Source organism: Petromyzon marinus, chromosome 11, assembly GCF_048934315.1.
Source record: "Petromyzon marinus isolate PM22_M1 ecotype Great Lakes invasive population chromosome 11, UKy_Petmar_22M1.pri1.0, whole genome shotgun sequence".
NCBI classification, from domain to species: Eukaryota; Metazoa; Chordata; class Hyperoartia; order Petromyzontiformes; family Petromyzontidae; genus Petromyzon; species Petromyzon marinus.
In genome coordinates this window covers 12367380-12381085 of record NC_133677.1, presented here as the reverse complement: position 1 = coordinate 12381085, position 13706 = coordinate 12367380, and the positions used below count along the sequence as shown (strand labels likewise).

At 45.6% G+C, this 13706-nt stretch overlaps 1 protein-coding gene across 3 annotated transcripts in view; it reads left to right on the top strand.

The window, feature by feature from the left end:
• The window catches only part of LOC116941207 (janus kinase and microtubule-interacting protein 3-like), a 265525-nt gene that overhangs the window by 77153 nt on the left and 174666 nt on the right, over positions 1 to 13706 (top strand). For all 3 annotated transcript variants that reach the window (XM_076066382.1, XM_076066383.1, XM_032952008.2), the window contains exon 4: positions 2122 to 2364. In XM_076066382.1, coding sequence (XP_075922497.1) covers positions 2122 to 2364 — 243 coding nt within the window. The remainder of the gene's footprint in view (positions 1 to 2121; positions 2365 to 13706) is intronic.

Sequence of the window (13706 nt, the reverse complement as noted above, 5' to 3'; positions counted from 1 at the left end):
CACGGATAAATGTCTATTTTATCATAATTTAGAAGCACAAATTAGACTTGCCTTTTGTTTCAAGCGCTGAAATAAATAAATAAAGACGCCAAATTCACTTTGTCGCTGCGTATAATTATTTTTTTGAATCACTTACAATAAAGAAACGTCATACTTGCAGCGAATTAGCGTAAAAAAAATGTTCTTTCCACTCGACCTTCTGCGTTAGTGTAAAAATCCACCCGCTCATGATTATTAATGACGAGGGAGGGGGGTACATGTGGAGGATCACACCTGTTCGTGGTTATTAATGAGGGGGGCTGGTCGACGTGGAGTGACGTCACGCGCGGTACACACAGACATTCTTGGCTCATTATATATATAGATGTGTCGCAACCCTCCACCACCCGACACGGCCAATCAGTAAAAAAATGTATCACGTTAATAAAACGTCAATTAGTTACTTCTTCAGTAACTTCTTCAGTAACTAATTGGCGTTTTGTTAACGTGACACCTTTTTTACTGATTGGCCGTGTCGGGTGGTGGAGAGTTGCGACACATTTATAAATAACGCGATCTAACCCAAAAACCTTTATTATGAATATTCACGTAGCTGTCTGTAATAGTGGGAAGTGCCGATAGTCTTCTTTTTATTAAAAATAGATACAGAGTATGTGGAGCGAGAGGGTTCCTTTCTTTATCAGACCTCACGTAGACGTACGTGAATTTATTTATGAAGTGCACGTTACATAATGTTTATGCTAATTAATCAACGGGTTTGTGTTTAATATAAATACGAATCTGAACACGATGCCTTATAGACAACAAACAGTTGCCACTCTTCATTTAATCGCATTTTTTTTGCAACAACCTATTCGTTTAATAGATTTCATAAATGAATTAGCTTTCAACAACTTTATAATATTTTTTTTTGCACATGATTAACTAATTATATACTTTTGACGGTCATAATTACAGTTTATAGGTGGGCCAACTATTACTTGTATTTTAATGTATGAAAAAATATATTTGATTGAATGCCATAAATATTGTGTCCTGTTAGAATATAAGATCTTTCATAGTGGTGTTGCAGATTATATATGTACATACACCTCGCAGATTTTATATATACCAGTATTTCCAGGTTTCTATTTATATGCACATCCATCCTCAACCTGGTATATTATCACATTTGCGCATTTTTTTCCCTCTTGACAGACATCTCCAATTGTTTATCAAAATCGTTGTGAACGACATTCATTTTGTTCATAGTTTAGTTACTCGAACATTGCCGGCGGTTCATTCGCGTTGGAGGTTATGATGGCTACGTCGTTATGACATCTCAGATGTTGAGTGCTTTCACTCATTATGTTTATACCCCTGCTTGCCTGACTCCTCTTCAAATTAAAAATTTTCTTACTTTATACACGTACTCTTAGTGTAGCTGTTGTACATCTCTGTCGATGGTGTTCATCGTTTCTACACATAAATATTTTGTTAAGGCATTTGGTCTGAGAGGGCTTGGATGATTGCATCAGTCTTGACTGAAAAAAAATGCCTTTTCACTGTCGACAACAGGCTTTTGTAGTATTTCTTACGTGGCCTTCAAGTTATCGTGATGGACAGTCACCAGAGACTGCCACGTTTAGAGGTCGTGTGTATGCGGCACTTCTTCAAGAACTGTCACATTATTCAGTTGCTGAAGAAGCTCGCAGCGCGTGGAGCGAAACACGCTGCGCGTACCCAAAAACCCATGCAGTCGTATCGTTGTTCTGCATTTTATTTACACTTGCGTTTGAACTAAAAACTCTTTTTTATTTTACCAGGTAAGGCCCACTGAGCTATATTACTCTTTTTTCAGAAGCGACCTGGCCACAAACGATTTGTTCACGCGTTGAATATTGCCGCCTGTGATTTCTCTCGGGCATGGCACGCCACCGCTTGTCCCTTCCTTGCGTGGAGGCGCTAATTGTCTCAACGTCCTGACGTTCGTTCGTCAAACGCGTCGGTCGGTCGGTCGATCGATCGAGCGAGCGAGCGAGCAAATGAATAATGGAGCACCACCGCGGGCCATCGGCTCCGCGCGTCTCTCCCGCACCCCCCACCCCGGCCCGCGTGGCTCCCGCCCGCCCCGCGCCGCAGGCGCGGACGGCGATGCTGAGCGAGGCTCGCGAGGAGGCGCGGCGCTCCTTCGAGGCGGAGCGCTCGCGACTGCAGGGCGAGGTGGAGCAGCTGAGGTGGGCGCGGCGCAGCGCCGAGGAGACGCTCGGCACCGTGCTGCAGGCCGACCGACAGAAGGCGTCCGAGCTGCGCGCCTCCCACCACCTGCACCAGGACGAGATGGCGCGCGTCAAGCGCGACTGCGAGCGAGAAATCCGCCGCCTGGTACGATGGGCGCGCACAGGCGCACGCACGCACACAGGCGTCCGCTCGCTCGCGCGCATTCACTCGCTCGCGCGTGTGCGCGCCTGGCCTGGTGCGTCCGCGTCTACGGCCTGGAAGGTGGAAGGAGGCGGCCACTCACTCAGCCAATTGATAATTCCTTAAATCTTGACTTAAAGCTTTCGTGACTGCAGTAATTCATATTCTTGAGTCTTTCGGTAAAATCACGTAGATAGGTTAAAAGAAAATAACTTTGAAACCTATTTACGTGACTTTACCGAAAGACCCAAGGATATGCTCATTCCTTCATTCACCCAGCCACTCACTCACTGACTCACTCACCTACTCGCCCAACCTGCCACTCAGCCAATCGCTCATGCACTCACCCAGCCACTCACACGCCCATTCACTCACATAAGCACTCACCCAGGGGGATGGTGCTTTACCTTGTCTGAGCACTGAGCTGGCAGCACAGGGAACCTGTACTTGAGCCCTGTGTGTACAAGTGCAGCTCTTTTTGTCAATCCACTGCTGGAGAAAGGTCCTCCCTTTTCCATGCAGGTCACGGGGAATATTTGACCATACTTCACCATGCTGGTCACTGCAGGTTGGCAAGTGCAGGGAGCACAGACGTGGGAGCATAGACGTACAGTATACCAATTGATTTTACCACACTGCCGTCTGTTGCCGACCACGCAACTGCCGTGAGCCCTGTTGGTGCCTGGTGATAACCCATCTCAGCAATTTCCAGGCTCCAGCCTGCTGAGCTTCTGAGATTTGATGAGATAGGGCACACGTGATGTCGCATAGTTCCTCATTTGATAGCGTTCATGTCGTTTCAGTTGTCCCGTTGTTGCCTCCATCAACTTACAGTCTCAGTTGCAAAATTGATGACCACACAACAGAACAAAGTGATATTTTACGTACCCCTTAACGTAATTCTATAATTTCCAGTTCCCAATGTTACTTCTGCAGGTACACGGAAAGAACTAGAAACTTGATTTGGTGCTTTCGTGACTGCAGGAATTAATCTTTGTTTTTTTTCGGTAAAGTCACGTAGGAATAAGAAAAAAATAACGTCGTATATTATGTAATTTTATTTTTTCTTATTTCTACGTGACTTTACCGAAAAAAACAACGATTAACTAGAAACTTGTTTAGCAGCTCACCGTGCATTGTTGTAGTTATGCAAGGTGACTTTTTTTGCTTTCATAAATACTGGCGCAGTAGATGTGCATTTCTGCTATGGCCGGGTGGCCACAATGAATGAAGGTTATTTTTTGTCTCACTTAGATGCCACGCAATGTCACCCAGTGAAGGGAACATACAGAGGCAGCGTTAACACTTCCAAAGACTGTCTCTGCGTGGCGTTTGACTCCTCGCGGAGCGAATCGCAGGCGTCGCAACACCGCGCGTTCTCACACACGCAGAGACACGGGTGAGGCTGGTCATCAGCCACCATAACCACAGTGGCATTTAGTGACTCTTTTCCATCAAACACAGCTCGAGGACTGTTTAGAAAGGGATCATTATCGCGATTACAGCTACTAAACTTATTTTTTTTAACACATATATAATGGACATATCTAGGGCATGCAGTGTGGAATATCGAGAGGCCTGGAATTATTCTAATTTAACGCCCTCCTATCAAATGCGTCTACTCCCTCTTCCAGAGAGGTAAAATGTGTCGTTTAAAAATCATCAAACATTGGCCACTCGTGGTCACAACTTGAGCTTGACACAAGTTAAGTTCGTTTCAGTTCTTCAGTTCACCATTATCACCGGTACCAGCAGGGTACAAGAATATTGATGCGAGAGAAGAAATTGTGTGTTTGGGTAGTTTTTCAATCCTTATTCCCGCTGAGAGACGATCATAAATCGCAGCTCTTGGTCAGTCCACTGCCGGGTGAAGGCTTTCCCACATCGTGTTGGTCGTGGGGTTTGTTAGATCGTACGTCACCACGCTGGTCAGTGCGGGTTGTGCAAATGGAGGGCCCATGATTTAGATATCTCTCGCCACTGATTTTTAGCCTGGGCCGGGAATTGACCTCAGGTCATCAGGTTCATAGCGCTGCGATGCCAACCACTGTGCCACCGCTCCACATGCTAAGATAGTAATATCAGAATCCGTATTTGAATCCAATGAGCTATGAAGCTGTTTTTTTACAGCTGTCTGGCACGGGCGGGTCAGCAAGTTACAATTTACACGAGTAGAAGCCTCAAAGCTAGTGTTGAAGTATGGGTGTTTGGGGCCGGAGTGGTGTCTGCCATGATACGCAGGTCAAGAGAGAGATATATGGCACGTCAGCAAGGCTACTCGAAACAAATATCCTGGAATACAGGTTCATGGGGAGGATGCTATTAACGTTATGCAAGAGAATGTGGCAAGGTGGTAGTGTAGAGCGAGTAAGTTAGTCTGAGCATTTCTTATCGCGCACTCTTATGAGCCCAGTCCATCATCAATGCGCGCTAATCACACCTCGTGAGCTCTTCGGAACAATGCCATTTGAAGTCTCTGGCGAACCTGCCTCGGGCACAGGGATGGATCCCGAACGTGAGCTGGTAACTCATTCGTGGTCTTCGGGCCGTAGACCCCGAAACCACGCTGGCCGTATCGCACAAGGCAAACACACGTGGGTTTCATCAGCAGGAGGAGTGAGTGTGCTGTGGGTGTGGTATGGGGAGCGGTAGCGTACCGGTCAGCGCGCTGCGCTACGAACCCGGTGACCCGAGTACGATTCCCGCTCATGGCCAACACCAGTGACGATTATCTGAACCGGTCCCCTAGATCGACTTTAGCCTCAAACGAGTACCTGGTGTGTAAACATCACCACTGGGGAGGCAAAGGCGGCCGGGGGTGGTGCTGGCCACCCACCCCCTCGTGTGCTGTGCTGGACTTCATAGGTGCTCGCTGACAGCACTTGCGCCCAACAGTTTGTTACAGGTTATCCGGGGGGGTCTTTGTCTTTTTGTGGTACTGGCACGGGGTGGAGAAGGGAATGTTATTGAGACGGCCACTCGGGTGGCACCCAGAGGTGCCCACTGCGCCTCCGATTAGCACGGTTGGCTATGTACGGTGTGAAAGAAGTTGAACATACATACATCGACTGCAGCGCTGTGGCTGCATTGTCTACTTTTGCAACGAATCCTTGGTCCTTGCAGAAGGAAGCGATGGTGAGACGTGGTGACCACGTCAACGGTATTGGGTGTGATGACCTGTTGACCTTGACTCAAACCGTTAAGCGCAAACTAATGAACCACCAGCGTTCGTTTGCAAATCATGTCTCACGGGTAGGTCAAGGGTTTAATATAAAACTGCGTCATTAATGATACGTTTTATGACTGACCATATACACAGTCGTATAATTTGTAATTTAAGATCTTTAATTGAAAAAAAAAAACATTAATGTAAACTCTTAGAGCCTTTGTTGATTAAGAGGAGTTTTAAATGCGTGGAATTTACAATAATGTGAATTTTACTCATTTTGCTTTTCGGTACACAGTATATATAAAATATAGTCTTCCTTTTGCAAATAACAATTTTCACAATTTTCTCGATCTTCTCGCTGCACAAACACAACGGAATTTAATACAACGGATAGCCACATGGCCAATGCACCATTTAACGGTGATAACCATAGTAAGAAACTCCTTGATCCTTGCTTCAATCGTAAATTAGTGATCGTACAATTTTTTCTCAGTTCACTTCACACCACAGCTGCCGACTTTTCCCGAGCTCAGACCAACAATTTTAAACTGCGGGCGAAAACCCATCGCTGAACACCATCGTTATGCCACAGTGACGAACAGCTACCGTGCCAACCAGCCGCAGTGCCAAACAGCCACGATGACAAACATCCACGGTGGCAAACTGCTACGGTGCCACCGCATCCACCTTGTATACACGGTAACACAGTCCACGTAATTGTACGGCTGTTCATTGGGGCACCCCGGTGGTGAGATGTTGACTACCTTGCCTGGTGTCCAGGAAGTCATGGGTTCGATCCCGACCCTGATGCCGGTATATTTGGAGTTTGCGTGTTCTTCCCGTGGTGGCGTGGATTTTTCTCCGGGTCCTCCGATTTTTCCCTCCACATTTAGAAACACGCGTTTAGAATATTTGGCTGTTATTTCCACACAATAAGCCACTTCGTTGCGCTATCATTTGTGGCCAGGTCGCTTCTGCAAAAGAGCTACATAGCTCAGTGGGCCTTACCTGGTAAATAAAAAAAAATAGTTTAGTTCGTATTTTAAGTTTTTATTTAAATCTTTCGTGACTGCAGGGATTCATATTCTTGGTTCTTTCGGTAAAGTCACGTAGAAGGGAAACAATAAAATAATAAAAATATAAAACAATTAAATTATCACGACGTTTCGACTGCAACACAAGCAATCATCATCAGGTGTGAAAACCACAGCAAGAAATTTTGAAAAAAAGTGGCGTTTTTTTAACGTTAGCTGGACGAGTCCATCTATGTTCGGAAAAGAAGAGTTTAGTTAGTAGTTTAGTTTTAATTGCATTACTTAGGATGGGATCTGCACGTCACGCGACGGCACTGTCGTCACATTCGCGATGTATGCATACGATGCAATCAGTAGCCACGATCGCTTGTGCACAACAATCAGGGTTGGCGTGAGCTTGTATTTATTGCTCGCACTCTCGTTGGTAACAAACCCGACTCGTTTAATAGCCGAACGTGGGTACGAATGCCGTATGAAGGGGAAAACGTGAGCCCTTGGCTGTGTGTGTATGGGGCCTTTGTGCGTAGCGTGTGCTGCACTGCATTAATTAGACGCTTCGCTGGTGCTTACGTGAATTTGCGGCTCATTTGTGCAGACTGATTAAGATACGAGGATTGCGGCAATTCCACGTGCAATTGCGGAGGAATGCTTACACAGCAACGAAGCATCCTTGAAGTTCAGGCCTTGGTCCATATTCCTACAATGGGCTTTGCACTGTTAAAAAGTACGTATGATGAACCCTACGCAAACCACGTATCATAACCATATATACAATCTGAGTAGTGATTCAATAGGAAGGATGTCATTCTTGACTTGCAATACCCTGGAGTCTACAAGCTAAGTTGCATCTGTGGTGATTGTTACATTGTGGAAACGAAACGTCATGTCTCTGACCGGATCCGCGAGCATAAGTGAGATCTGAAACATGGCAAAACTAATTCCTCAGCCGTTGCTGACCATTGCTATAACGCTGTGGGCTCCCATGATATTGTTTTCTCCGAGACCAAGGTGCTCTGCAAGCCGTCTGTCTACCATCAAAGATTTGTTCGTGAAGCCATCCAGATATATAAACATAGACCTAACTTCAACCGAGAGGACAGATATAAATTGAGCAATCATTGGAAAGATGTTATTAATCAAGTAAAATGTAACTGTTCATAGTTGTTCCATCTTATTTACCGGGTATTAGTCTATTTTACCGAGTTAATTGCATCCTGATGATTGTTTGTGTTGCAATCGAAACCTCGTGATTTATTAATATTTGTTATATTTATTTATTATTTCTTTTTTCACCTACGTGACTTTACCGGAAGAACCAAAGAGTATGGATCCTTGCAGTCACGAAAACTTCAAATCTAGAAAGGATTATGCTATTTTAATGTGCTTGCTAATAAAGATGAATACAGTACCACGAATGGGGTTTCATGAATGATAATGTACATTACAGTTATTGCACAATACATTGCAGTGAGTTCGCTGAGTGGCATTGTGGTTGGAGTGGCTGGAGTGCTTTGCTTGTGCCCTCTGGGTTCTGAGTTCTTTCTAAGTTCAAATCCCAATCGGTGTTCGGCTAAACTAGGGGTCGGCAACCTGCGACTCTTTAAGGAGCACTTCGTGACGTGTTTTAAGGATCCACCGTCTCGTATTCACCACAGTGCATTGCGGCTCTTTAAATATTCCGGGTTTTTTTTACCGAATTCGAAGAAAGAATGGCTCTTCTTATTATTCTGGTTGTCGATCCCCTGGACTGGACCATCATCGCTCTTTATCATCATAATCATCAGGCATATTTTATCCACTGCTGTATGAAAGCCTACCCAAGGTGGCACCATCCGTCAGTCTGGTGACGCGACTGCTGCACGTGGACTGATCTCATCGCTCCATGTGCTGGTGCTCAGCCTTTTGGGAAATGTTTTTTTCTTGAGTAGTAAGTTAACATTGGTAACTCCGTGTGGAAGAAACTCCCAGCAAACAATTCAACGTCGGCACGCGGTTGGAAACATTGCCCCCACGTTCCACATTTACTTGGCTGACCCATCCCATGGAAATGTGGAATTTCCACCACTGGTTCAGGATTTTCCAAGAGATGAGTACCAGCCCTTGGATTGCCTGAGCAGGGACGCACTTTAACGCTTAATATTTTTTTATGGTAAAACAAAAAATCGCGCCAAGTGCGTAAATATTTGGTCTACTCTTCCGTGCTGGTCAGGCGTCTCGGTCAAGGTGGGAGTACTCACACTCGACCTGCCCGATTGACTGACTGACTGGTCTGTGAATCCATTTACACTGCTGGGTGGATATAGGCGGTGCAGATTTCAGAAACTTGCTCCACTCTTTCAAACGCCACGCCGGGAGATCGAATCTAACCTTTGAGATCTGTATTTGCAAGTCCAGTGTGCAAACTATTACATCCGTGCAGGATCCTCATTATTAACGTATTTCCATGGGATTATTGCATTGAACATACGTATACATGGGACTCCAAAAATACACCCAATGCACTCCAGTGTTCCGTACCACTCCATTTTGGCACAGTATTACAAATGGTGCATTGGTTAATTTTAATTGTAACAATTACTTAGGAGACCAAAACTTGTGAATCACTTCAATGCAGAAAAGCAGAAAAGAAAGCTTGGCAATTAACAAGGATGGTTATGAAGTGGAAGTTTCCACTTTAGCATCGCAGTGAATGGAGCCATTACGCTGAAGGCCTTTGTGAAATGCCGCCCCGTGGCAATGAGAGGTGAGCACTTGTCGTTATTGGCGTCGAGTTGATGGCCAGCAAGCTCTGTCCTGTAAATGTAATAAGCACCATTCATGCTCGGATGTACAGTGCTTGTTTTTCTGTCTTTGCTGAGTGTGAGAACGGTTATTAAAACACCGATGCCCACTTTATTGAGGGCGATATTGGCACGTCACAAAATATATATAAGGAGGATCAGCCCTTGTCCGTGCAGTGCGCGTGCAGAACGAGCTTACGGGGGGGGGGGGGGGGCGGGGGGGGGGCTACGTTGTCAGTTGAGGGCAGTACAGCGAAATACATTGTTGTATAATGTACTACGCTCCAGCGTCAATGCTGCCCATCTGCACGAATCCGCGTTAAGTACGTCGTGACCTTCATAGCGTCACCTGCTTTGGCAGTATGGGTATTGGGGTGAGGCACACGACTTACACCGGATTTATAATTCGACTAGAAGCCACGCGAATTTCCCAGTCACGTCTGTTGTTTTTGAAGGAGAAGCCCAGTTTTTCAAGTCTCCATGGGGAGACTTTCAAGCGACTGCTTTTGGACACGTGACCATATTATCAAAGTGTTTCTGGACGCGCACTGCCGGTCTGTGCATTATAATTTCCGTCTGCATGTCCACGTGTTCTGAGATTGTATTGAATCACAATGCAATCGCTGGAAAGTCGCCGGCCTCGATCTAACTTTGCACAAATTGGCACAGGATGGGGGAACAGAGCAAACTATATTTTGGAACGGACCCAGAGTAGTGTGGCTTAATTCTAGTAATGCAAGGGTTACGTAATTCTCTAACGCATGGATGTTAGCGTCTGGCAATTTGTGTAATGTAAGTGGCACAATACCCGCCAGCATACACATTGTCCATCTCTCTGTCAGTGTGTTCAATTGTTGTCGTCTCAAGCACAATACCACGGGAGTTATGTAACATTAGAGAGATTAGCAACGTATGAAGCCAATTGCATAAGTGAAATTAAAACGATTGCACTTATTTGGTTTGGAGTTAGAGTTGTATTTCTCTCAGACATGGCCTAAAATTTATGACATTATTGCATAACAATGATGTCGATATAACCGAGCTGATAACACATTATAAAAAAAACTAACATTGGTAATACATAAGGAATGCAGCACTCTCTTGCTAATCTGGACTGATGACACCACATTGACAATGTACGCTGCTGTGTAATAACAAATTCAGGCTGCAGGGCATCATGGGATAGACCCACAATCCCGTGCAGCCTCCCATTGACCGGATAATCGCAGCTTGTCGCCGAGGCTTTTGGTGCCGACTCTCGTGACAATATAGGTCAAACGGAGATGCAAGTAGGAAAAATAGTCCTTAAATTTGTGTCCTTAAAAAAAATAATTGCTGTAACTGGCTACAGTTATTTTTGTCATAAGGGAACTCGACAAAAAGTGCATGTCTATAGATGTACCCAGTGCCCTTTTTCTCTCTCAATATACGTGTGGTTTGCTGCAGTTGCTGTACATCCATTAACTTCAGTCAAAGCAAAGGTAGAGAACCTTATTGAGAAATTACGTCACGAGCGTTTCTGTTCACTTATTAAAAAAAAATCGAAAGTGTTCAGATAGGAGTTTTTTACGATTTCAATTTAGTAGATATACCTGTATATGCAAGAATATGAAAGGCCATTGCGATACCACAGCCTTCTTGTAAGAGAGACCCGGGAAATATATAATTCCTTTGACAGCATATTCTTAGCTCTTTCGGTAAAGTCACGTTGAAGGGAAACAATAAAATAATAAAATATATATTAAACAATAAAAATTCTCACGACGTTTCGACCATAACACAAACGGTCGTCATCAGGTGTGTCGGTTTTGACAACGTTGAAATATGGATACTATACACTTGGAGCACACCCGTCGCCCTTCATGACATTGCGTATGTTCTGTAACTCGAGATTGAGCCAACACAAGTCATTATGTATACATGTGTAGTGACTGTCTTGGAGACGTAACTTATTGGAGGCAATTCTTTAATTAAAAACCGAGCACACAGTTACACGCTCTCTGCTGTTACACAACGCTCTGTCTCTCGCTTAAACGCAACTCTACACTGCTTTCTAGCCTACACCACAACCCTAGCCGTCTGACACTGACGGCGCTTGAACTAAGACAGCCAACTACTGCTAGCAGCGCAATTAGCAAGCGGACGACGACGAGCAGCGAAGGCGACGATCTTCAACAGCGGCGACGGCGACAAGGGGATCCCACTCCAAACGATGGCCCCGATCTCCCGCTCGGGGAACCCTTTTATCCTGTTAGCGTGGCCTCGCTCTGCCTCGGCCACGCCCCCCTTCTGGAACCTACTAGCGGGCTCTCGACGTGTCCCCTCTGTAACCTTTCCTCCGGATCGCTCTCGGGTCGATCACGTGGCCTGCTGTCAATCAGAGCTGCTTCACTCTGCAGATCCCCTTCCCTGCCTGCAGCCAGCGCTATGCTACGCAGTGACCAATTCTGTGTCACTACACTTGTATTTACAACTAGCCTTTTGCCCGTCCAAGGACGGGTGTACTGCAGTAAATCTGAAACTTGCAAGCGAAAAGCAGACTGCGACGTGATATTCATTACAATAATTCGTGTGCAATTTGTCAGGGCGCGGTGACACAGACCTATTTCATTTGAAGGTTATAATCCCTTGTTCATCACGACGTCCTTTTTACTTTGATGTCTCAACAGCGTTAGGGAGATCACGTGACGTGAGGGTTCTGCCTTTGTAGTGAGGGTTGTAAGTTGACGCCGAGGAGGGGGGAGGAGGCGCCTCGCCCCCCCCATGTGGAGTGACGTCAGCCGCTAATTATTATTAATGGAGGGGGGTAGTCCATTTTGAGGACGTCACCTGTCCATGATTATTAATGAGGGGGGCTTGTTCGATGTGGAGTGACGTCACCTGCTCATGATTATTAATGAGGGGGGGGTTCTCCACGTGGAGTGACGTCATCCGCTCATCATTATTAATGATGAGGGGTGGGGGGTGGGTGTCCATTTGGAGGACGTCACCTTGCTCATTAATATTAATGAGGGGGGGGATGGTCGATGTGGAGTGACATCACGAACGTTAAGGACATTCCTGGGTGATTATAGTAGGTATAGCTGTGTGTCAGTGAAAACCTGATGATTGCAATCATTACGATTCATGATCAGGTTCAATTCCAGGCCATTCACACGCTGTTGGGCAAATTAAATCTGAAATTTGCATGAACCTCACGTGGGTTCATACACCCCACAATACAGCACGTGAGCAGTAAGTGGACACATCGTGCCGTATGTGGTATTGGCCCCACTAGCCCCTCGTGCGCTGGACTGGCCCAAGTGGCGGTCCTGAACAACACTTAGCGTAGCAGTGTATCCAGCCTAGGAGGTGATCTTTGTCTTTGCTTCAAGGGGTACCAGATGCTCGATTTACCCAGTGGCAGTGCACTGATTACCTCTATTGGCTGAGTGGAAAATTACCAAGTGATATATAAAAAATATCAATCAGCTGCCCTAGAATGGCATCATCAAATGCAACATTTTTCAGCATTAATCCCACGTCAATTTAATCCCTCAAACCCTCTTTTGACTCTTTAGGATGGTCTGCGATATAATTAATACCCAATGGTTTCACAGGACATCTGAAGTGGTCAGGTGGCCGGCTCTACTGGGATCTTTGGTGTGAATCTGAGCTGCAGCAACACGTGACCAAACCAGACCAGTGGACAACGATTTCCAAAACAAACCCATGGGATTTTTTCCTAGTTTGGCTACATTTCAGCTCCGGTAAATAAATATATATTCGTTTAACTGCAATTCGATACACATTCCTCTGTTTCTGGTTGTATGGGGAATTTCACCCACTTGCATTTGGATGAAATAGGTCACCTGTAGTTTGGTGACCTCTCTCCATCCACGTATGTATGTTCAACTTCTTTTGCACCGTACATAGTCAATCGTGCTAATCGACTGTGCGAATAATTGAGTGTGTTGTACCCTCCTCCAACACACTGGGCGTGTACCGTTCTGCGAGAGTTCCAAATGGAAGTTTCATCTCCAGGCATGAAGCCGGTGGTGCAATTGTGCCATTTGAAAGGGGATGAAACATCGGTAAAAAAACACCCGAACGTGGGTAATAAATACAACAAGGAACGCAGCACTCTCTTGCTAATTTCTCAACTGGTGACATCGCATTGACAATGTACGCTGCTGTGTAATAACAAATTCAGGCAGCAGGGCATAATGGGTAAAGACCCACAATCCCGTGCAGCTTCCCATTGATCGGACAGTCGCAGCTTGTCGCTGAGGCTCTTGGTGCGTTATACTGCACTCCTGTGTGGTCCGATGCAGCGCTCGCTGT